General features: G+C 40.4%; 2 protein-coding genes across 6 annotated transcripts; both read left to right on the top strand.

Annotated features, from left to right (window-relative positions):
* Positions 1-288: 288 nt before the first annotated feature.
* Positions 289-7,613, top strand: LOC139577224 (transmembrane protein 106B-like). Of its 5 annotated transcripts, none has more exons than XM_071404212.1 (7): positions 289-433; positions 1,656-1,866; positions 2,610-2,763; positions 2,919-3,059; positions 3,167-3,210; positions 6,571-6,624; positions 7,058-7,613. In XM_071404212.1, exons 2-7 carry the CDS (start codon positions 1,658-1,660, stop codon positions 7,173-7,175), a joined length of 720 nt encoding a protein of 239 aa, XP_071260313.1. In that variant the 5' UTR covers positions 289-433; positions 1,656-1,657; the 3' UTR covers positions 7,176-7,613. The 5 variants fall into 5 exon arrangements, with proteins under 5 accessions (XP_071260313.1, XP_071260304.1, XP_071260288.1 ...); XM_071404203.1 differs by having other exon boundaries at positions 371-433; positions 1,653-1,866; XM_071404187.1 differs by having other exon boundaries at positions 376-567.
* A 6,553-nt stretch (positions 7,614-14,166) lies between these two features.
* LOC139577201 (ADP-ribosylation factor-like protein 4D) lies at positions 14,167-16,467 on the top strand. The gene is made up of 2 exons (XM_071404133.1): positions 14,167-14,374; positions 15,123-16,467. Exon 2 carries the CDS (start codon positions 15,269-15,271, stop codon positions 15,872-15,874), a length of 606 nt encoding a protein of 201 aa, XP_071260234.1. The 5' UTR covers positions 14,167-14,374; positions 15,123-15,268; the 3' UTR covers positions 15,875-16,467.
* Positions 16,468-23,115: the final 6,648 nt, after the last annotated feature.

Genomic DNA, 23,115 nt, shown 5'->3' with positions numbered 1-23,115 from the left:
ACATTGAGTAGGCAACCTATTAAAGATGCACTATGCAGAAATTGTTTCGCCATTTTCTGGTTGCTAACATTTGCCTAATTTCAGTTTGTGACTAAACGAGCAAGTGCAGTGCAAAACAATAATTGTACCATCTAAACCACTTAAATATTTTCCATAACCAAAAATATTGTATTTTCAGCTGTTTGAAGCTGGTGTACAAAACAAAGTAAAACACTCAAAAATAAAACAATCACGGGAAGCATAAAAATAGAACACAAATACAGCTTCTTAGATTTCTTTCAATGAAAATTACAGATCTAGAACTCACCTTTCTATGTGAATTTGGTCGGGTTCCCCAAAAAGCTACATATAGCCGCTTTAATTCTTTCCTGTGGGTGGCGGCAAAATTACGCTGCGTCATCCTCATCTGGATAGGAAATTGCGCCACTGCTCAGTGAGTATGTGACCAACATAAGAAGAATATTAGACAATTTTCACGACTGCTGTGAGGCATATGCTGTGGAGTTAGATTACAGATAATCTTGATGACGGCACCGTCTTTATAAATCGTAACACCCCATAAACAAGGCAAGTAAACACAGTGCAACAAGTTGTTTTCTTCAGGGGTGGCAGAGAAACGAAACTCATCACAAGACTTGTATGCGGTGTGTTGTAAATGCGTAGTCAAATTTCTGTTTAGATTAAAACTAACGTTCGCCATCGGTTATTTGCTAAATTGTAGAATTAATTCACATAAGATGTTGTCTGATGTATGGACAAAGCCGACTTCGATCTAATTGGTTCGGTGTCTGCGAAGATAATGAAACATTGTATAATTGTATGCATTTAAGATCATCTCCATTGTGAAATCCACCAAGACAGCAAAGCACATACATACACAGAATATAATCCGTTGTCGTCACAAATATCAAATAGTAAAGTATCATTATATTGATGTGAAGCAACTAACATTACAGGTAACTTCCAAAATAAAGGAAACACTTGCGTAAAAGAGGGATACAAAGTATATTGAAAGCAGATGCTTCCACACAGGTATGGTTCCTGAGTTAATTGAGCAATTAACATCCCATCATGCTTAGGGTCATATAAACAATCCCCAGTTGCCTATTATTTTGGCTAGAAGAAGAGAGCTCAGTGACTTTGAAAGAGGGGTCTCAAAGGAATGCATGCTTAACTATACTTGTTGGGACCAGAAGTCCCCACAAGAATTGTAAACAAACAAAAATTCGACCAACTGTGGACTATTTGCAGGTCACCACAAATAAAAAGCGTATTTCTAGGGGGGGGGTTGAGGTTAGGTTTGGGGTTAAGGTTAGGGAAAATAGGATTTTGAAGGGGAGTCAAATGTGTCACCACAGGTGTGTGTGTGTCAGTAACCAAATCTCAACACAATTGAACACTTATGGGAGATTCTGGAACAGCGCCTGATACAGCGTTTTCCACCACCATCAACAGAACACCAAATTATGAAATTTCTCGTGGAAGAATGGTGTCACATCCCTCCAGTAGAGTTCCAGACACTTGTAGAATCTATGCCAAGGTCCCTTTAAGCTGTTCTGGTGATTGGTAGTGGCCCAACGCCCTATTAAGACACCTGATATTGTCATTTCCATTATTTTGGCAGTTACCTGTATATATGACTGTCTCTTTAGCAGGCATGGGAGCTGGTTCCAGTCAACCCAGTGAGAATGATGAGCAGGCCATCGTACCCCAGCAGGACAGGAGGAAGACCTCTAACAGGAGACACTCTGAGGAAACACTGGCCTGCCCAACCTGCCAGGGCACGGGCCGCATCCCACGAGGTCAGGAGAGCAAATTGGTGGCAGTGATCCCCTGCTCCGATCAGAGGCTGAAACCACGACACACGTAAGACCATGTTGAGATTTATAGCAACAATTGTTTTATTTCCCACATGCATCATTTAGAAGGTCTTTTAAGTCTATGGTGTGTCGAGATGTTCAGTGTGTGTGGAAAGTATTATTGCGTTCCGTGAGTGGGCATCTGTATCTAGGTGTTTTTGTGTATACTGCATGAAAATGCTTGTGGTATGTTAATGAGGTATGTTAAAATGGCCAATGCAATGTAGCCATTTTTTCCAAAATAATTTCTGGGTAACAATGAATTAACTTACTGTAATAGATTTCCATTAATAAGCTTTTTAGCTAACTTTCTCTAGCAATGTGGTCGTATGCCACGTTCACATGCTAGTCGGAACTCCCGACTTGCTGATTCCTTGAACGCAGCACGTGTATAACAACCTGTTAGCAAGTTCTACATTTCAGAGTTTTCTAATTCCGACTAGCAGTTGAATGCAGCATGACTGGAGAGGAAAACTAGCTGTTATTTGCAGAGGTTTGGAGCTTTTTGTTATTGGTCTACTAACCGCATGGTGATGTCACCATGGAAATCTAAAACTCCCGCCCATGCAAACATGCTGATTAGAAGATCCTGTGTAGATTGCGTTTTCAACCAGCGAAAAAAAGCACACTTTTACAGTGTTAATTTCATCAGCTGTTGTACAATGTGATATTAAACACAGGAAAAAAACATATTGACTGCGCTGGGCCTTATATCAATACTCAACTTGTACATTTCATGTCCCCCTACAGGAAGTTGTATGTCACTGTGTCAGTGACGCTGTGCCTGCTGGTCAGCTCGCTGGTCCTCTTCTTCTTGTTTCCTCGCAGTGTCATCCTCTCACCTGTGGCTGTCAAGTCTGTCTATGTTTACTTCACCCCGACCACTGTCCAAATGAACATCACGGTGAGACATCATTGGACTTATTCATTCATATACCACACAGTCGGTTTCTATCTGGGCTATGCCATAAAAGTATTGGCCTCTTGTCTCTTCCTCTGCATCACTGGAGTGTTTTTGGAGATGAATGTAATAATCGCCTTGTCTCTCTCCCATCACAGAACATCCTGAATATTACCAATGACAACTTTTTTACAGTTCAGGCCTATAACTTGACAGTGCAGGCTCTTTTTGATAAAAAGGTTGTGGGCAAGGCTGATATGAAAAATGTCACCACTGTCAAACCACTCACGGACAAAACGGTGAGCACCTCCCCTCATTACCAACTGCTATACTGCAGAGATGTTAGCTTCTGTAAGCCTCTAAATATTGTTACTTTACTCACTAACGCTCTTATTTCCCCTGACAGTTTGCCTTTGAGATTCCTGTCACGCTAGTGGAGGAGGGTCTGAAGTAAGTACAAGTATAATCTTGGTTAAATTCTGTCTGGTGCTGAATCTTCCATCGAGTCAGTAGTGAGACATAAAGCTGCTTTTGTGGCTGTTTGGTTATACAAAGTGCCATGGTAACACACTTACAATATAGTGACGCAGTCCTTTTAATTTAGTTGTGCTGTAAAGTTAAGCTTATTTTGATTGTGGCATGTTGTCATGTGAAAGTAATGTAACTCATTCGCTGTAAATGTGATAATTTATTTTGTGTGCTCTACGGACAGTTATTCTCTGCCATTTTCTTGGCTAGTTGTTTTGAATAATGTATAAAGACAAAGCAAAACTGGAAATGTGTTTTGTATTTAGAGAAAGTCTGAGGCATGACTGTCAAATGTTTGAGCAGATAAAGTATTTGTCTTACAAAAGTACATAAGCATACATAAACTAGCATAACCTGCTTAGCTGGGAGCACTGGCATGCAGAATTCATCTCCATTTCCTCCATGTGTTGCAGGCTAATTGTCACTAGAAATTCCTATTCACAAAATGAAAGGGCTCTGGACTGAAAGAAGTCAAAAGCACTCCCACTGGGCACACCATGTCATTTCAATGTGGATACTTGGTTAAAATTTGGTTAACATGTTGATCAATGAGATTACAACCTATATTCACCCACTCAAAAAGACAGCCAAAAGTTAGATGAATTTCCAATGTGTTATCACTATGCTTTCAACCATCCTAAAGCACAACCAATGGAAAAACAATCAGATTTTTTGGTTGCCGTTGTCACCCCAAATGTCTCACTGTACTTTCAACCATTTTAAAAGTTAAAATGGGAATGCAATGTCATATTTAGTTTATTTATAAAACAGATTGTTTTCACTGCACGTCTTTTAAAAGCAGAACCAAATGGCCTAGATTGCAGTTGAGATTACATTAAAATATAGTATATGGTATATTTTATGGTATATGGTGTAACTGACATTCTGCACAGATTACAGAAATTGTGATCTCCACAGACCTGTGAGGACCTATGCATGCTTTTTGAACATGCAGACTTATATATGGTTACATAAGAAATGTATAGTTACTGTATACTCAATGTGGCCTTGGATATGTTACTCATTTTAGAGTTGAATGTTACATTCGCTTGTAAGATAGCCTTAACTTTAAGCAATTTACTGTATTACAAAAGTAATATTGAATTGTTTGGTTGACAATGCAACCAAATATCAACATTTTAAAGGAGAGGTATGGGTAACTGCCAAAATAAATGAAACGCCAACCTAAAGTGTCTTAATAGGGTGATGGGCCAGAACAGCTTCAATGCACCTTGGCATAGATTCTACAAGTGTCTGAAACTCTATGCGAATGCGACACCATAATTTGGTGTGTTGTTGTTGGAAAACGCAGTCTCGGGTGTGCTCCAGAATCTCCCATAAGTGTTTTAATTGGGTTGAGATCTGCTTACTGATACGGCCATCGCATATGGTTCACCTCGTTTTCATGCTCATCAAACCATGCAGTGACCACTCGTGCCCTGTGGATGGGGGACTTGTCATCCTACTGGGCATAGATGGCCATGGTAGTCAAAATAGTGGCCTGCCAAGCACTTTTAACCCCTCGTTTACGCACGTGTTTCCATTATTTTGGCAGTTACCTGGATCTACTGCTGGGCTAGTTCCATCTGAGCTTAGTCCAATAGAGTACCACAGTATGAGTCCCAATACCCTAGCAGTTACACAAGGAAATGGTTCCAATCGTCTTCCACCATTCATTTTTCCCATAGGAGATTTTAGAAACATTTAAAATAAGGGCTGTGTTTCGTATAGGCTTACCCTGGCCTGATCTTTTTGATAACCGTGTAGTCTCTAGGACTAGGTGACATATCAATATATTTGCCTGTATTTACCCCTAAAAAATGAAATGCTAATGTGGCTATCATACAGAACTACAAATGCCATGGTGATCTGGATGAGACTGCCAAATTGAGGCAAAGGTAAGAATCTCTGGATTAACTATCTAAATGTAGTAATTAATATATTGGCTACATTTTGAAACCTGAATTATTTTAACCCTCTTGTGCAAGTTTTAAATTGACACTACCTGTTAGCAAAGGTGTCAGCTAGAGATGACGCGCAGGAGCTTGCAGGGATTTGTAGTTTTGCATGATGTCTACTTTGATGCTAATTAGCGTTTTCGAATCTGAGTAAATAGAGGCGACTATATTGATTAAAGTCACCTTGTCCAAGAGATTTACATGGTTACAAAATGTCACGCCAGGGTAAGCCTACATGAGAAACAGACCTTATTTTAAGTGTTTCTAAAAATTCCCTGTTTTTTTCCCCCACCATTCATAGGTATTATGACACCTCAACTGTGGTGCTCTAGACTTTAACTTTTCTATTTTTAGTTAGGTTGGAGAGAGCATCCAACCTAGCATTTTGTTAACTCGTCGACAAGTTAATAGGCTATTGTATTTCAAAAGTGATATTGAATTGTGTTCGGTTGGTTTCAAATTTAAATGTTTGACGATTTTAATCTTCTGCTTGGATAGTTCCATCTGTGCCACTGACTGCCACTGAAGACTGGTTTTAATTCCAGTTGGTCTACAAATTAACAATTTTATATGTTGTATTCATGAAGCCATCTCAACCAAAAATCTAAATTAAAGAATGTGATTAAATTAAACTTTAAATGCACTTTAAATAAAGAATAGGACTAAATCAAATCAAACTTTAACTTTTTGGTTAAGATAGAGATGTGAATCCAACACAAATTATACATTTGGAATTAAAGCCAGACTAAGTATGATCACATTTTAATTTACTCTGTTAAACCTACCTTTTGGAATGACTTCGATAGCAACAGTGAATTTATTTTGTTTTAAAGTGGAGATCTTTAAATAATAATTGTGACGATAGCACATTGGTAATAGTCAATGACAAATCTCATAGCTAAGCTGGGCTGGGCTTGGTTAAAACCCTGGATGGGAGACTCAAGGGTAGCTGTAGATGGATGAATTCTTCAGTAGGAGGTGCTGCCCAGCCTATTTGTTTTTTTTTCCTGATAGTGGATATAAAGTTGGACTTCTGACGTTGTTTTAAACGTACAAATTCAACATTTTATACAATGTCTCAAATGTGGTTATCATGATAACATACATAATCCTGTGGTTGAAATTTCACCCTCAAAACAACAGTTGATGACTTTTTTTCAAATGAATGTATTTTCCACAGATTCCACGTCACAATACTTTGTCAAATTACATTGAAACGGCGCTAATTCAACGAGTTTGTGCCCAGTGGGTTGTTTTTGAAATAATATCTTTCATATTGAAATCCTGAAGGTATTCATTATTTTCTCCTATTTATTTTTCCCAGCAATTACTGCAAGAAATCTACGATCAAGATCCACACGTTATTTGTCAATCTTCAGTGAGTATGTGCCCAGTCAGTCAGTATGGGTAAAACGCCCCCCAAATTAGCCATTTAGATTATAATGCATATATTCAATAATGAACCAGAATCATGTTGAATCTGTGTTCAGTGGGAAAAATGTAATACCATAATTCATGACTAAATGTTTTGATGATAAACCGACAACTTCACCCACCTAGTAAACCAATGGGGTCAGAGACTAACCTATTTATTTCTTATCAGTGGTTAAAATCTGAGGAAGGGCTGTATTGCTTGTTAACTTGGCCCAGTTTTTACAGTGATGGCTCAAGGGAGAGTTTATTTCATGGCTATGGTTAGGAAACGTTGATAGCTGGCTGACCTAAATCTGGTACAATTACATAAATTATCATTAGATTTGATAAATAATAGATGAAAAATTGTATAATCTGTAACCATCCTCCTCCCTCAGGATGTCAATGACTGTTTACTACCTGGCCCACTTTGAGCAGCTTTCCCTGGACACGTTTGAATACATCGACTGTGGGTCTAACACCACAACACCCCACCTCATCAACCCTACACCCTGAGACCAAGGGCTCCATGAGTGGCGGGATGACTGAGGAGTAGGCCATGAGGTGAACTGTGGAGAACTGTGTGGTCAAAAGCCATTGTTGTTTTTTTCTTGAAAAATGCAAATGTCCCTCAAGTTATTGGGAAGAAAGAAACCACAAATGTGGAGCTTGAAATGAAAATTAAAGCTCTGAAATGTTCTGTCTTTTTTATGCACCTCTGTAGCACTTGCTTTATAAGTAGGGTCATTGCTGTGGTTGGAGGGTCTGCGCTGTGAAAATAACTTTTTTGCCACTATATCCTACTGAAACCTACTTTGTTTTGTCTTCAAAGAAACTGAAAGACTTGAGTGGACTACAAATTTGCACACATTTTTGAAGGAGTAATTTAGCTGTTATATATTTGCATAATTTCTTATAAAACAGATTGTTGGTGCACTTCTACAAACAAGTACATTACTTTTGTATGTGTTTTAATTGGTTAAAGTAGTTAAAACCACTTAGTATTCTTACATTTATGCATACAACTATATAGCATTGATCACATAATGACTGTGGTAGAGACCATTTAGAACTTTTCTATGGAATAACATGGGAATTACAGTTCTGTCTTTGATTTGTACACTAATGGGATTGACTACTGATCACACATTTGTATGTTGAACCATAATCTCTAATTGTATGCTAATTCTAACAGCTATAACAAGATCTGGATATTAATTCACCTATGGTTTTTATGTGTCACTGAAATGAGATTATTAGTGAGGGGGAAAATGGTTGTTAGGAATCCACATGGACTAGTAGTGTTACCACGGATTTTTTTGGAATGTGGAAGCTAACTAATTTACTCCCTTGTTCTTGCACTACAGCGTAATCATGGCAATGTTGCCTGTGCCCTGTTCAAATACTCAAATCAAATGTATTTATATAGCCCTTCTTACATCAGCTGATATCTCAAAGTGCTGTACAGAAACCCAGCCTAAAACCCCAAACAGCAAGCAATGCAGGTGTAGAAGCACGGTGGCTAGGAAAAACTCCCTAGAAAGGCCAGAACCTAGGAAGAAACCTAGAGAGGAACCAGGCTATGAGGGGTGGCCAGTCCTCTTCTGGCTGTGTCGGGTGGGGATTATAACAGAACATGGCCAAGATGTTCATAAATGACCTACACGGTCAAATAATAAAAATCACAGTTGTCGAGGGTGCAGCAAGTCAGCACCTCAGGAGTAAATGTCAGTTGGCTTTTCATAGCCGATCATTGAGAGTATATCTACCGCTCCTGCTGTCTCTAGAGAGTTGAAAACAGCAGGTCTGGGACAGGTAGCACGTCCGGTGAACAGGTCAGGGTTCCATAGCCGCAGGCAGAACAGTTGAAACTGGAGCAGCAGCACGGCCAGGTGGACTGGGGACAGCAAGGAGACATCATGCCAGGTAGTCCTGAGGCATGGTCCTAGGGCTCAGGTCCTCCGAGAGAGAGAAAGAGAGAATTAGAGAGAGCATACTTAAATTCACACAGGACACTGGATAAGACAGGAGAAGTACTCCAGATATAACAGACTGACCCTAGCCCCCCGACACACAAACTACTGCAGCATAAATACTGGAGGCTGAGACAGGAGGGGTCAGGAGACACTGTGGCCCCATCTGATGATACCCCCGGACAGGGCCAAACAGGAAGGATATAACCCCACCCACTTTGCCAAAGCACAGCCCCCACACCACTAGAGAGATATCTTCAACCACCAACTTACCATCCTGAGACAAGGCCGAGTATAGTATAGCCCACAAAGATCTCCGCCACGGCACAACCCAAGGGGGGGGGGCGCCAACCCAGACAGGAAGATCACGTCAGTGACTCAACCCACTCAAGTGACGCACCCCTCCTAGGGACGGCATGAAAGAGCACCAGTAAGCCAGTGACTCATCCCCTGTAATAGGGTTAGAGGCAGAGAATCCCAGTGGAGAGAGGGGAACCGGCCAGGCAGACACAGCAAGGGCGGTTCGTTGCTCCAGAGCCTTTCCGTTCACCTTCACACTCCTGGGCCAGACTACACTCAATCATATGACCCACTGAAGAGATGAGTCTTCAGTAAAGACTGAAAGGTTGAGACCGAGTCTGCGTCTCTCACATGGGTAGGCAGACCATTCCATAAAAATGGAGCTCTATAGGAGAAAGCCCTGCCTCCAGCTGTTTGCTTAGAAATTCTAGGGACAATTAGGAGGCCTGCGTCTTGTGACCGTAGCGTACGTGTAGGTATGTACGGCAGGACCAAATCGGAAAGATAGGTAGGAGCAAGCCCATGTAATGCTTTGTAGGTTAGCAGTAAAACCTTGAAATCAGCCCTTGCCTTAACAGGAAGCCAGTGTACGGAGGCTAGCACTGGAGTAATATGATCAATTTTTTTTGGTTCTAGTCAGGATTCTAGCAGCCGTATTTAGCACTAACTGAAGTTTATTTAGTGCTTTATCCGGGTAGCTGGAAAGTAGAGCATTGCAGTAGTCTAACCTAGAAGTAACAAAAGCATGGATTAATATTTCTGCATCATTTTTGGACAGAAAGTTTCTGATTTTTGCAATGTTACGTAGATGGAAAAAACCTGTCTTTGAAACAGTCTTGATATGTTCGTCAAAAGAGAGATCAGGGTCCAGAGTAACGCCGAGGTCCTTCACAGTTTTATTTGAGATGACTTTACAACCATCAAGATTAATTGTCAGATTCAACAGAAGATCTCTTTGTTTCTTGGGACCTAGAACAAGCATCTCTGTTTTGTCAGAGTTTAAAAGTAGTTTAAAAGTAGAAAGCCATCCACTTCCTTATGTCTGAAACGCAGGCTTCTAGCGAGGGCAATTTTGGGGCTTCACCATATTTCATCGAAATGTACAGCTGTGTGTCATCCGCATAGCAGTGAAAGTTAACATTATGTTTTCGAATGACATCCCCAAGAGGTAAAATATATAGTGAAAACAATAGTGGTCCTAAAACGGAACCTTGAGGAACACCGAAATGTACAGTTGATTTGTCAGAGGACAAACCATTCACAGAGACAAACTGATATCTTTCCGACAGATAAGATCTAAACCAGGCCAGAACTTGTCCGTGTAGACCAATTTGGGTTTACTCTTAATCTTTACTTCCTCTATTACTTCCTCTTCACCAATGACTGGATATGGGTTCTTCACCACTGCTGGGAGTACTGTATGGACTGTAAAGTAGAGAAATAAAAACAGTCCTATAATCTTATGTACTGTATATCAATAATACATAGCATTATGACAGTGTATCACATGCACTCACTGAGTATCTGTTGTCAATCTTAGCACTGTACTGGAGCTTGTTTTTGGAGTGTGAACATTCATTCACGGCTGGAAGTCAAGGAGAAGATAATGGCGTGTTAGTGGATACTACGGTCAAGAGAGGAAGTCATCAAAAGTGCTCATAGAGTACTCCAAGACTTTGTACAGATATGTTGTAATCAGTGTTGTTCTGTTACTAAGAACATGTTATCCTTCCTGTCAACTGGTCCAGTTGTCTGAGACTATAGTTTCACAGTTGATAATTCACCTGCAAAATAGCACAATGCAGGTGGCCATGCCAATGAACTGTACGTGACCCATGTCAACGGGCTGGCAACCACTTATGAGATTTGATTACCTTCTTTGCCTGAATTACAGTCAGAAGATGGTTGTGGTTGCTGGGTCAGAGATTTACAAATAAGTATTCAAAAGTCCCTTTTCTGAAAGGCCTAGTCATGAGACATACCATGAGCATGTCTGGCTTATAATGAATATGGTTTTGTTAGTAGTTTGTCACCCTTTTGGGCACAACAAAAATGGTGCAAATTAAACATTTAGATATTACCTGGCTGCTGAGCAGGTGCGTTAGACTCTGCCAGTGGCATTGAGCTTGGCTCTGAAGGGTCCTTTCTCATCTGCACAAACAAAAGAGGTACTTGTAAATGCTGTTTACTTGAGGCAACCTGACATACAGCAGAAACACCAAATGCACCTGAGATATTTTGCATATAACTAGGGGTGTTGAACATTACTTCACAGTTTTGTAAACAGTTGCACACAGACAGGGAGAGGTTCACCCCAAGTGACGGGTCAGTTTTCACCCTCCATTTAGACAGGTGTTAATTAATGGCCTTCAAGTTCTGAATACCTGTCAATGTTGAACATCCAAAATGTGATGGAGTTGAGATCCTATACAATGATCCCTGTTCTCAATACCAAATTACCACCAGGAACTTGCAAACTTATTTGTAAGTGATAATGGACTGTGTTGCAGCAATTAACTTTGAATAAGAACACAGTAGCACCTTGCTCTGCTGTTTCAAGAGGTGCTTGAATATGTAAGTGCCAGTAAGCAATGATATTTAATGCCACCTTATGGTGGTAGTGAGGGATTCTGATGTTTTCCTGAATTTCAAGGCTATTCATTGGCTCTCGGTCAGTGCTGGCACACATGAAACATTCAGCCGAGGCGTAAGGTATGTCCAGAGGGACACAACCTTCAAAATGAATAATAGGAATTGAGGTTGACCCCTCACAGGGGTGTCGCATGTTCGACTTTGGTTTACACCTCCGGTGTTAATCAATTAGGGAACAAGCCTACTGACGGTAGCCTGCCTGCTGCTTGGCCCTGGACATCCTGCGGTCCACCATGGTCTGCCGGCACCGGGCTTCCCAATGCATAGCAGACATCCTACACCAGCATCTGTGGGAGAGTGGTGCTAACTATCATTAAACCACAGTGCCAGTGCTGTAACCTGATAGACAGACAAGCCCCTATATCACTGTTTCACCAATTCTGATTAATGACAGCCCAACACAATGTCTTGTCTTTGTCTAAATATAAACAGGGGCCACTGATGTTATTTCCTCTCTGTCTCCACACTGCTGCATTAGGAGTTTCAATGAATGTGTATAAAAGGCAATAGCTATCCCTGAATAGTATAAATCGAACTTAGAGTAACCACACTAACAGCCAATAATTAAAGAAAATCATGTAAGACATTAAAATGCACCTCTTGATGTACTGGATCTGCTATGTTGATTTTTTTAAATGACAAAGAATTATTGGATCTTTTACTTATAACAATCCCTGGAGAAAAATGCTGTTTTGCCCTCAGAGGCAAGGTGGACTTCAGCAGCCTAAAGCAGGTAGCTAATGATGACGTTGAGAACCTCAATTTTCCAGCTTCAAGTATTTCCCACCTGCCTCGCAAGTTACCTAGCAACTGAACGCTCCTTTGAGTTGGTGGCGTCAGAGATAAAGCGAAATAATTACTCACCCCAGTAGTTCACCCTCTGGAGATACAATTCTCAGCTGAGGAGTCTGGAAATCTCCAACCCATTTGATCATGTTATATGTGCAATGCACGTTTGGTAACTTACCAAATGCATTGTCGTTCTGCAATAGTTTTGCACCTGTGAATCTTTCAGGTGTAAACTTCACAATATATGGATGTATTTCCCATATTAGTCGGTAGAGGACGCTACTGTCATGTTTAGTAAAAACATACCCCCTCTTGTTGATTTTACTTCGCAAGTCAGTTAAGAACAAATTCTTATTTCGAACGACAGCCTAGGAACAGTGGGTTAACTGCCTTGTTCAGAACGACAGATTTGAAAAGGTAAGGGATTCGATCTAGTAATCTTTCGGTTACTGGCCCAATGCTCTAACCACTAGGCTATCGGCTCATTTGGCTTAATACAGTCTGGAGGCATTTTTTCTTGCATTCAAATTCCAATTAATCAAAGCTTTAAATAACATAGACCTATTTGTTTTTCTAGCCTTTTTATCATACAAAGCAAACACAGCAATTGCCAATCAGAATACATAAGTAGATGCATAGACAGTCTACTTAGAAACATATATTCTGTATATTATGTATATCTGTATATATTCTATATTCATGATATATTCAGTCCTAAAAGTTAATTGGTACCCAATTGATCATTTACCAATTGTTTCTTAAGATAGCAACTGCTATATAAATGTAGCGCCAATGAATAATTGTCCATTGTATATTGAGGTTGTTCCCTTGTGATAATGACAGTAAAATGTCTGTGTTGTGTGTGTGCGAAGGTCGAGTGAATTTAAAATGAGAGAAGAAGCACAGTATAACACGCCTTTTCTCTATATTATTTGATTTGCTTCACTTGAAAGCTAATTTGTCAGTGATTTGAACATTGACTGTGTGTAATTAGTGAGTTCTGCTCCGAGGCAGACCCTTCGGCATGGAATCCTGCTCTGCAGGAAAGATAATTATTGTTGCACATGCTGACACAATTTCTCAATCTCAATTCCCCTGTGAGTTTTCATTTAACTCCCATGTGTGATATCTGCCCTCCATTTGCTGCACTGTGGGTACATCTGATAACCACTCTATTTTCAAATCTGCACACAGTTTTGCATCCTCCCCTCATGACAGGCTACAACCAGCAAGTGTTGTGCTGAGAATAGTAACTAGATTCCTCCCAGATATGCTGATATGATCTGGCTGGTTTCATAACACATGCCCTATGAATACAGGGCACTCCAACTCCAGCGGGTCATTTCCTGAAATGTTATCATGGTGCTGTTCAAGGAAAAGACTACAAAGGCATTAGCATTCAAATTGCCACAGTCGACCCATTGTCCTCTTGCTGCCCCCAACTTTGTTCAGAGCAGAAAGACCTCAAGCGGCTACCCTAACTACTTTATACACATATTTCCATGATTTTGTGCTGGCATACATTTCTCATAGGCTACTGAACATGATGTCTCATGTCAAAATATGAAATAGGTTACTGTTTAGTGGTTTACAATTATGTACTGATTAAATAAAAAGGCAAAACAGCCAAGACAGCCAACCAAGCTAAGCATACCCACATAATCAATATCCTACTTTGTTTATTCCTTTAGTTTGACAATTCCATAGCAATAGACTGATAACTGTCGATAAGAGCTCACAAGTCAGAGGTCACTGCACTTTCCATTTAAAACTCATTGCATTAGGGGGGAGACTGGGAGTGTTTTCGTTACGTCACTCGTGGGTGTTGTGTTCTTCAGTCGCACTCACCACCTTTGGTTCCATTCCTTGCCTGGAGATTCAAGTAGAGGTACTCTGGTGGTTCTAGCACAGCTTCTTTTGGAATTATTCTTCTTCAGTGTGGATTTGTGCTTATCTGTGTTGGAATGATGTTGTCTGACTCAATACAGACACGCTATAAAGGTAAGATTATGTGTAATGTTCTAACTAACGAACATCGTTTGTTTGGTTCGGTGCAACTAATAAACGTTAACGCTCAGTGTCCCGACTCGGTTGGATATTGTTTCTCGCACGGACTAGCCAGTAACTAGCCAATGTATGTTAACCTCACTGGCCACTGAAATTACGTACAACTAAATAATTGTTACCCAACTATCTACCTAGACGGCCAACACTTAACTAAAGTGTTCTACTATTTGTTATTTTTCCCCCCGTTAATTAAGGTTAGCTAGTTAACGTTAGCGACACCAGTGTTGCTATGCAGCCGCATATGCAACGAACCAACAGGACAGAGAAGTTTGCTGAAGTAACGTTACATACATGGGACCAGAATATTCTGTGCCTTGTTGACAAAACACATTTCAATGTGGTCAATTGATTTTTCTGCAGATAGTGCGATAAGATAGATTGACAATGCGTACTGTACACTCTTCTCGTATTGCCATGTAAAAAAGTACAGGATTTTAGCCAGTGTTGTTGTCAAACAGTAATGGCAATTCAACTGCAGTTCCATATAATTACATATTGGAACTTTTTTTTTTTCTGCTATGGAACGATAGGCAGGGTTGTTTTGAAAACTTGTGGCTAACTGAAATGTCATTTTTTTTCCCCCTTTGAAGCATAGTCAGTAGACTAAAAATATAAATTATTGTCATCCATGGTGCCATCTATAATACATAACTAATCTTGCCCGTTTCCTTCATTTTACAAGGTCATCAGTGAGTTTAGTCGTCTGCCTTCTGGTCTGCAACCGCTGCCTTTTGAAGTAGGTGTGAATGCTCCACCTCTCTGGAGACACCCACCACCTCCCCTACTAGACTCTGCCACCTCACTATCAGGGCCAGACAACCAGCCAAAATGGGCAACCAGCTAACAGAGATAGCCCCCAACACTCCTTTCCTCCCCAACTTCCAGTCTCTGCATGTGGTCGTCATCGGCCTGGACTCTGCAGGAAAGACCTCCCTGCTGTACAGACTAAAGCTCCGGGAATTTGTGGAGACTATCCCCACAAAGGGCTTCAACACTGAACGGATTAAAGTAGCAGTTGGAAGCTCGCGGGCCACCACCACCTTCCAGGTGTGGGATGTGGGCGGTCAGGAGAAGCTGCGGCCCCTGTGGAAGTCATACACGCGTCGCACCGATGGCCTGGTGTTTGTTGTGGATGCTGCAGAAACTGAGCGCATGGAGGAGGCCAAGGTGGAGCTCCACCGCATCAGTCGCTCGGCAGAGAACCAGGGAGTACCAATTCTGGTGCTTGCCAACAAGCAGGACTTGGACTCTGCAGTCTCTGCTGTGGAGGTGGAGAAGGCCTTGGCCCTCCACGAGCTTAGCAACTCCACACTGCACCACACCCAGGGCTGCAGCGCGCTGAACGGCCAGGGGCTCCAACCCGGCCTGGAGAAACTATATGAAATGATCCTAAAGAGGAAGAAGCTGCTCAGACACAGTAAGAAGAAGAGATGAGCTGTGCGTCTGAGCTTCCGAAAGGCGTTTACCCGCAGAATGGACCTTGTTGGTGTTCCTTGGAATTTTATGGGAATGTTGTGCCCCGGGCGACCTGCTTTTGGTTTCCCAGTGACGGTCAGTCCAGAGGACAGAGAAATGGACCTGTTATACTATACGTTGGACACAGCACGGACTACGTTCAGCCCTTTACAGTGGCTCTTTTTTTTCAATAAACATTCCCATCTTTTTTATCAAGTTGTAGCGCCGACACGTTCTAGTCCAAACGTCCAGTGACGTATGGTAGTTCTAATTTAGTTTACCTTGTAGTTCACTTTGTTTCACGGAGGTGGTTCACCGTTGGAAAAGACGACGCTTTTGTAGATCAAAAGAGGGACTGTATTTCTACCCAATGTTCAGATGGCATTGGAACTGAAATGCCTGCTGGCACAAGGCCTGAGGCTGCTAGCCATGATGCAAGTTTTCACCACAGTTTTGCTTGTCATGGTAGACTTAAATGTGTGAAGTTGTTACAACCAATATGTTTTTACGTTCTGTACATATTTCTTTTTTTTTTGTAATACTTACAAATTAATAAATTATTGAAGACACTATCTGGAAGTCCCCTTCTTTCCTTCTGTTTATTTGACCATGCTGACCAAGCCTTATAGTCTGCCCTTGTTATATCAATGTTTATGGTATTCTCAACAGAACACCAAGGGTCCCTATAACTTACTTATAGGTCCTCGGTCCAGTTTTCCATTTTGCTTTTTTGACGTGTTTTTTTTTCTTCTAAAGAACCTCATTGAAAAAGAGTCCTTTTGAGTCAAACATGAGCTGTTGTCTCCTATTTCAATTACTAATCTTTCCTTTAACATCTGCCTGCTTGATCCCATCCTGGCAGAGATCGTTTAAAGAACAAACAATCTCTTGGGCTTCTCATTATAGCTTTTGCATCAATCACAAGAGGAACTGCTTACCTGTATTCTTCAATGACATTTAATTAGTGATTTGCACATCAAAAGTCTCCTAGAGGACATTCATTGGCAGTTTTCCAGTCATTTTATATATCTATGGTAGCTCCATTAATTGATCAGTTAATTTATTAGTCAGACAAATGGTATAATTAGCTCACAAAGAAAGTTGGGAATAGTTGAGGAATGTGTTTTCTTGAAGGGCATCTCACCTTCCAGTGAGAGAAAGGGCAGTGTTATAGAAGCCCAAAAACCACAGGCAATTCTAAACCTGAGACTGTTACAAGTTACTCTTCCTGCGCCACTTGGCAATAGTACAACAACGAAAATAACCTAGTTCTTGCCAGGTGCTAATATGTAACTGGTTTCTCAGATATATTGTATTTCATCAGTAGAGAAAATCTAGAGGTTTGAATAAGTGACCCATATTACTTGTGGAAATCATTGGATTTAGTAGAAGTTACTTGATTTTGTATGTGTTCACAGAATACTAAGAAACAGGATCAAGGATCTGCAGAGTTTGGCCTGTATAAATATTTGAAAGCCATATGAAAGGAAAGCTGTGGGCAGGACTGACTTCAAACGTACCACATAATTCAAATCAATAATGGAGGCTAGGAGCCTACACCAGCACACGAAAACCTTCACTTTAGTCTATTTTTGGCCATTCTATTTATCAGGTAATGGGATTAATGACCAGATTAATGCAATGTCACTGTCTTTGAATTGTCTCTCACACTTCACACATTTTTGGGGCTATGTATTGCTACCTTTTTTTAGGTTTTGTGTCCATGCTGTTATATTCCAATAGCATCACCTATGTTTTAGAGGCATTTTCACCCTTAAACTTTACCGTCCTAGTCAAAACAGTTTGCGCAAATATTATGACTTTTTGTTTGTTTTGTTGTTCGGCAGTTTTTTTTGTTGGGCTGTTCGAGCACACAATATTTTTATAGAGCCTAGTCGAAGTTTACGCCCCTTCGTCTGTGATTGGTCAAAAGTAAGGATTCTTCAATTAAGTGTTCGTCATTCAATGAGAGACCAGTTTTAATGCAATTTTTTTCACTTGAAAAATACTGCACCAAGCATCTTAGATGTAAAATTACGTGACGAACTCCTACTCGGCAAAAACGTAAAAAATGATTACAGATTTCTTGATTTTTCAGATTAATTATGACTTTTGAAGTAGTGTATTTTGTCTATTTGTTGCTATGGCGTCTCAAGAGGGGCAAAGTAATATTGGCATATTTTTTCTAGTTTTTCAACCAATGGTCTTTTAAGGGCGTATGTGAGACACAGATGTTCACTTCGCCTAGCCGAGTTCTGCTAAGAGCAAACCGAACCTGGTGTGCGGACGCCTTTATTCACTCTACTTGCCTGCAGGCCGATCTGGGAAGACAAGTCATGCAGGAATGTAAGAAGGGCCCACCAATACCCAGCCATCCCCCGCCACAGTCTCACCACCAACCATACACTTCTACTGATACCAAATCCAATTACCTTGATAAGAACCTCCCTGTGTGTCTCAGCAGTTTGAGCTGGATTAGTCAGCAGTATTGACTCAAACCAGCACAGAAAACACAGTAGCCAAGTTTAATTCAATTAAACTTTTATTTGATTAGTGTGTTTTTCAGATTTCATCATCAAAGTGCTCTGCTCTCCCAAGGCACAAAACCCAAACCATGTAAAGCAGGTCTACATTAATTGAAGTTAAGGAAACATCTTTTACTAGAAGTTAGGCTTTATAGAGCTTTGACCACACCATTTGGTTTTGCCAATAACAGTCATCCAGCTTGGCTGCTAGCATTGCCGACCCTGATGTCTAAATATGCCCTGCACACTACATTTCACCCCCCTGGCCAGTGCTGTAATTTAGGGTGTTTCTGATGTGTATCTCCACATTCTATGGGAGGCTTCAGCTTTATGGGTCATTAAAGTTGGCTCACAGATAGTGCTTCCAGAATAGAACATTACCTCTCACTCCCCAAGCAGCTGTGAGCACTGACCAGGTAATAAGGCAGGGAAATTAGTCTGTGCTAAGGGAATTTTTTACCCTTGAGAAAAAGTACTTGAACTGAAGTGTGGGTCTAGTAGTTTACTTTGACATACTTCACAGGGAACCCTTTGTAAGGGTGGGTACAAGTCAAGCAGAAAGAGCAGAAGAATTTGACAGGTTCTCCCTCTGCATTGTTGCTCCCATAGTATAGTATGCTGCTAGTGCGTCAGAGCAGTGAAGGGTGTGCAGAGGCAAGCTACCAAGCTTGCGTAAAGCTCTATTATATCAAACCAACCCTGTGATCCACACCCACTCTCTAACGAATAGCTGAGCAGTGACACAGGCCTGGCAATGCGCTGTCCCCCAGGCACTACAGGAGATACCCAGTCTGACAGCCAATGAGCTGAAAGTACTACTTCATTTGTTTTTTGGGGTTGTCTGTACTTTACTCGCTACATATTCATTGCCAGACCCACTGGCTCCAGGTCATCTATAAGTCTTTGCTAGGTAAAGCTCAGCCTTATCTCAGCTCACTGGTCACCATAACACTCACCCGTAGCACGCGCTCCAGCAGGTATATCTCACTGGTTATCCCCGAAGCCAACACCTCCTTTGGCCGCCTTTCCTTCCAGTTTTCTGCTGCCAATGACTGGAACGAATTGCAAAAATCGCTGAAGTTGGAGACTTATATCTCCCTCAGTAACTTTAAGCATCAGTTATCTGAGCAGCTTACCGATCGCTGCAGCTGTACATAGCCCATCTGTAAATAGCCCATCCAACTACCTACCTCATCCCCATATTGTTTTTATTAACTTTTTTGCTCTTTTGCACACCAGTATTTCTACTTGCACATCATCATCTGCACATCTATCACTCCAGTGTTAATTTGCTAAATTGTAATTACTTTGTTACTATGGCCTATTAATTGCCTTACCTCCTTACTCCATTTGCACACACTCTATATAGATTTTTCTATTGTGTTATTGACAGTACTTTTGTTTATCCCATGTATAACTCTGTTTTGTTGTTTTTTGTCGCACTGCTTTGCTTTATCTTGGCCAGGTCGCAGTTGTAAATGATAACTTGTTCTCAACTGGCCTACTTGGTTAAATAAAGGTGAAAATAAATAAATAAACCTTATTATTTCTATTTTTGACAACTTTTACTTCACTACATTCCTAAAGAAAATAATGTACTTTTTACTCCATACATTTTCCCTGACACCCAAAAGTACTCGTTACATGTTGAATGCTTAGCAGGACAGGAAAATAGTCCAATTCACACACTTATCAAAAGAACACGTGGTCAACCCCAAGCTTGATGTCAACGTCAGTGATTTTTAAGCCAGCCCAACAGTAGTGATGCCAACTACAGCACATATGGAAAATAATCATGAAAATCAAATACGAATCTTGTATGGCAGTGGTGTATTTGTATATGTGTTCATGTATATGCCTCATATGACATACACAATTGAGTACATGATGTGGTGCTTTTCCTACAAAGATATGACAGTATTTGAGACAAAATATATGAATTTTATGAGTCATCTACGAATATTATAAGGAATGTGTATGTGCTGAGATTGTAACAAAATAAATGCTTTCCTTAAAGTCAACATATAAAAAAATATCACAATTATTATAAGAACAATATAATACTTTTATAAACATATTCTGGTATGAGTTTCTATGGTTAAGGCTGGGCAGCACCTCTTGCTAGACAGTTGATGTATCTACAGCTATGCCTTTGGTCTCCCGTCCAGGGTTCTAACCAAGCCCAGTTTAGCTATGATATTTGTCACTAAGCCAGTTTAGCTATGATATTTGTCACATTACTAATGTGCTATCATGAGAATGGTTGTTGGAGATCTCCACTTAATAACTAAATAGATTAACTGCTGCTATTAAAGTCATTCATCAATTTCCTCCTCTCCTCCCCTCTTCCTCCTCCTCCTCTTCACCATCTTCTCCTCCTCCTCCTCTTCACCCTCTCCTCCTCCTGCTCCTCCTCCTTCCACTCATCCTCGCAGCGAACTTTGCTTATTTTTTCCAATAAGTGTCACATTGCTTGCGTCAGTGACATCAGACAGTGGTATGCAACTGCTTTGAAATAAGTATGTCCCATGTATGAGACCTTAGAAGGTTTAGCTTACATGTCTCTTGTATGGTTTATATAATATAATACATGCAACATATAAGTCAGATATTACAAGAATCTTCTATGAATCTTGTAAGTATATTTGCAGCCATATGTATTGCTTACAAGTTCCAGGTAGAACATGTAAGAATCTTGTCATATTCTTCTATCTTTTCCATATGAGATATTCCCTGCTTTAGCGTGAATACAGCTCGTTGACAGATGGGCCATCAGAGTGCTCTCCTCGTGTGTTTCTGTTTCTCTCCAATGACCTGAGGTTGTGCTTGTGTGCACAAAGGGAGATTTAGCGCCACTTGCAAGTTCAGCTTCACGTGTGATCTCAAACAAAGCCACCTGTTATGTTTTTGATGTTCATCTTTTGAAGATGTGATGATGTACGATAAATGTAGCTTCTCTTATTAAACCGTAGTTCATTTTTGATGAAAGTGACAGAAGACAGCATCAGAAATCTTACATTTTATGAAAGCAAATCTAACTGAAACCATGGTGAAAGAGAAATCCCTATCTCTCATTCTGCCTGTACGAACCACACTTTGCATACATAACATCCTATCTTCCCTCTGTACCTTAATGGGTTAATAGGAAGATCCAGGGGTCTCTCTGCATTGGACATCCTAATACTGTATTTGACACTGAGGGCCAGGAGGTAAATGATGTCTTCTGTTCTGGCCCATTTATAGAGGTCAACCTGGCTCCATTACTATCTCTGACCTTAGCCAGGCTGGCGGAATACAGATAATACTTTCAATAACACCCACCACCACTGAGTAATAGATAAGTGCCAATTCCAATGAATGACTCTGTAACGATGTGACCTGAAATGGGTTACTGTGCAATCAGCTCCTGCACTGGTGTCTGGAAGGTGATCTGCCTCCTGCTATTGGGAATAATGAATGGTGAATGTGAATATTCATACATGGATTGGCCTTGGTCACATATCTGTGTGTCTTGCAGTCCTGGGTTTAGTATTTGTCATTTAAATACTTATATTCTGTTTTTTGAGTATTTTCAAATAATGTGGTCCTGAATCAACTATTCTATTTGAAGTATTTGAAAGCTTTTTTTTGAAATAGCTTTCTATAAGTTGCCTAATACTTGAAAATATTTTTAAATACTTGTTTCCAAATATGTTATTTCAAATAGCCCTAGGACCAAACAGACCTGGAGTTCAAATGCATGGGAGTTTTTAAATAATAGCATATTTGTGTTTGAAAATACATGCCAATACTTTCCAAGTGTAGTTCCAAATACATTCCAATATTCAACTATTTGTTTTTTTTACAGAAGAAATATCTGAATATTTACTTTGACATGTATGTGAATATAAGTTAAATAATTTAGTCATTTGAACCCAGGTGTGGTGTCTTGCAAGGAGATGTGATAGGTTGAAAGGCTAACATCACATTATTATTAGAAGTCAGGTTAACTGTTAAATACTGTGTGACAGTGAGGACAACTGATGAATCATGAGTGGAAACATAGTGTTTGTGTTTATTGCAACCCTGTGCCTTCAACCAGTTACTCCATGTTCGAACGTGAACAGAGCAAACCCAACCAAGACCTGTCAACAAACATGGTCGCTCGGGGAAACAAGCACAGTACCTTGTGAGACATTGTTCTCTCAGGCGTTAATTAGGCAATTAAACAGACTTGTTTCCGCCTCACATGGTCATCACTCAGATGCTGTTTATTTGGCACTGTGCTGCGATCTTCAGGTAGACGTTTTCCCATAGACACAGATCTAGGATCAGCTTACCCTCCCCTAATCCTGGTGTTAGGCATCAAAGGGAATTGTAAAACTAGCTCTACATCAGCATCTATGTGTAACTTCATCTAGATTCTGTGTGGCTTATTTGCTAAAAACGTAGTCATTTAGCACCAGGCCTCAGGGCTTGCTCTGAATCAGCATGAGTCTTGTTGTAACCCACAACCCCAGGGTACAATGAAATGGTTTGGACAGTAAAGCATAAACCTACTTTGGTTCTTAGGTAAGTATGTATTTTTCTGTACCAAAGTTTTCCATTAAAAACAAGAGGTCAAACAAATATGTTTTTAAATGAATAGACCACTCTGCCATTGGTTTGTAAGTGCAAATATATGACCTATCTTATGTTATTGTTTCTCTTCCTCTG

This window comes from Salvelinus alpinus, chromosome 1, assembly GCF_045679555.1.
Source record: "Salvelinus alpinus chromosome 1, SLU_Salpinus.1, whole genome shotgun sequence".
Lineage (NCBI taxonomy): Eukaryota > Metazoa > Chordata > Actinopteri > Salmoniformes > Salmonidae > Salvelinus > Salvelinus alpinus.
Note: the sequence above shows the minus strand (reverse complement) of the source record. Positions and strands in the feature narration are given on the sequence as shown.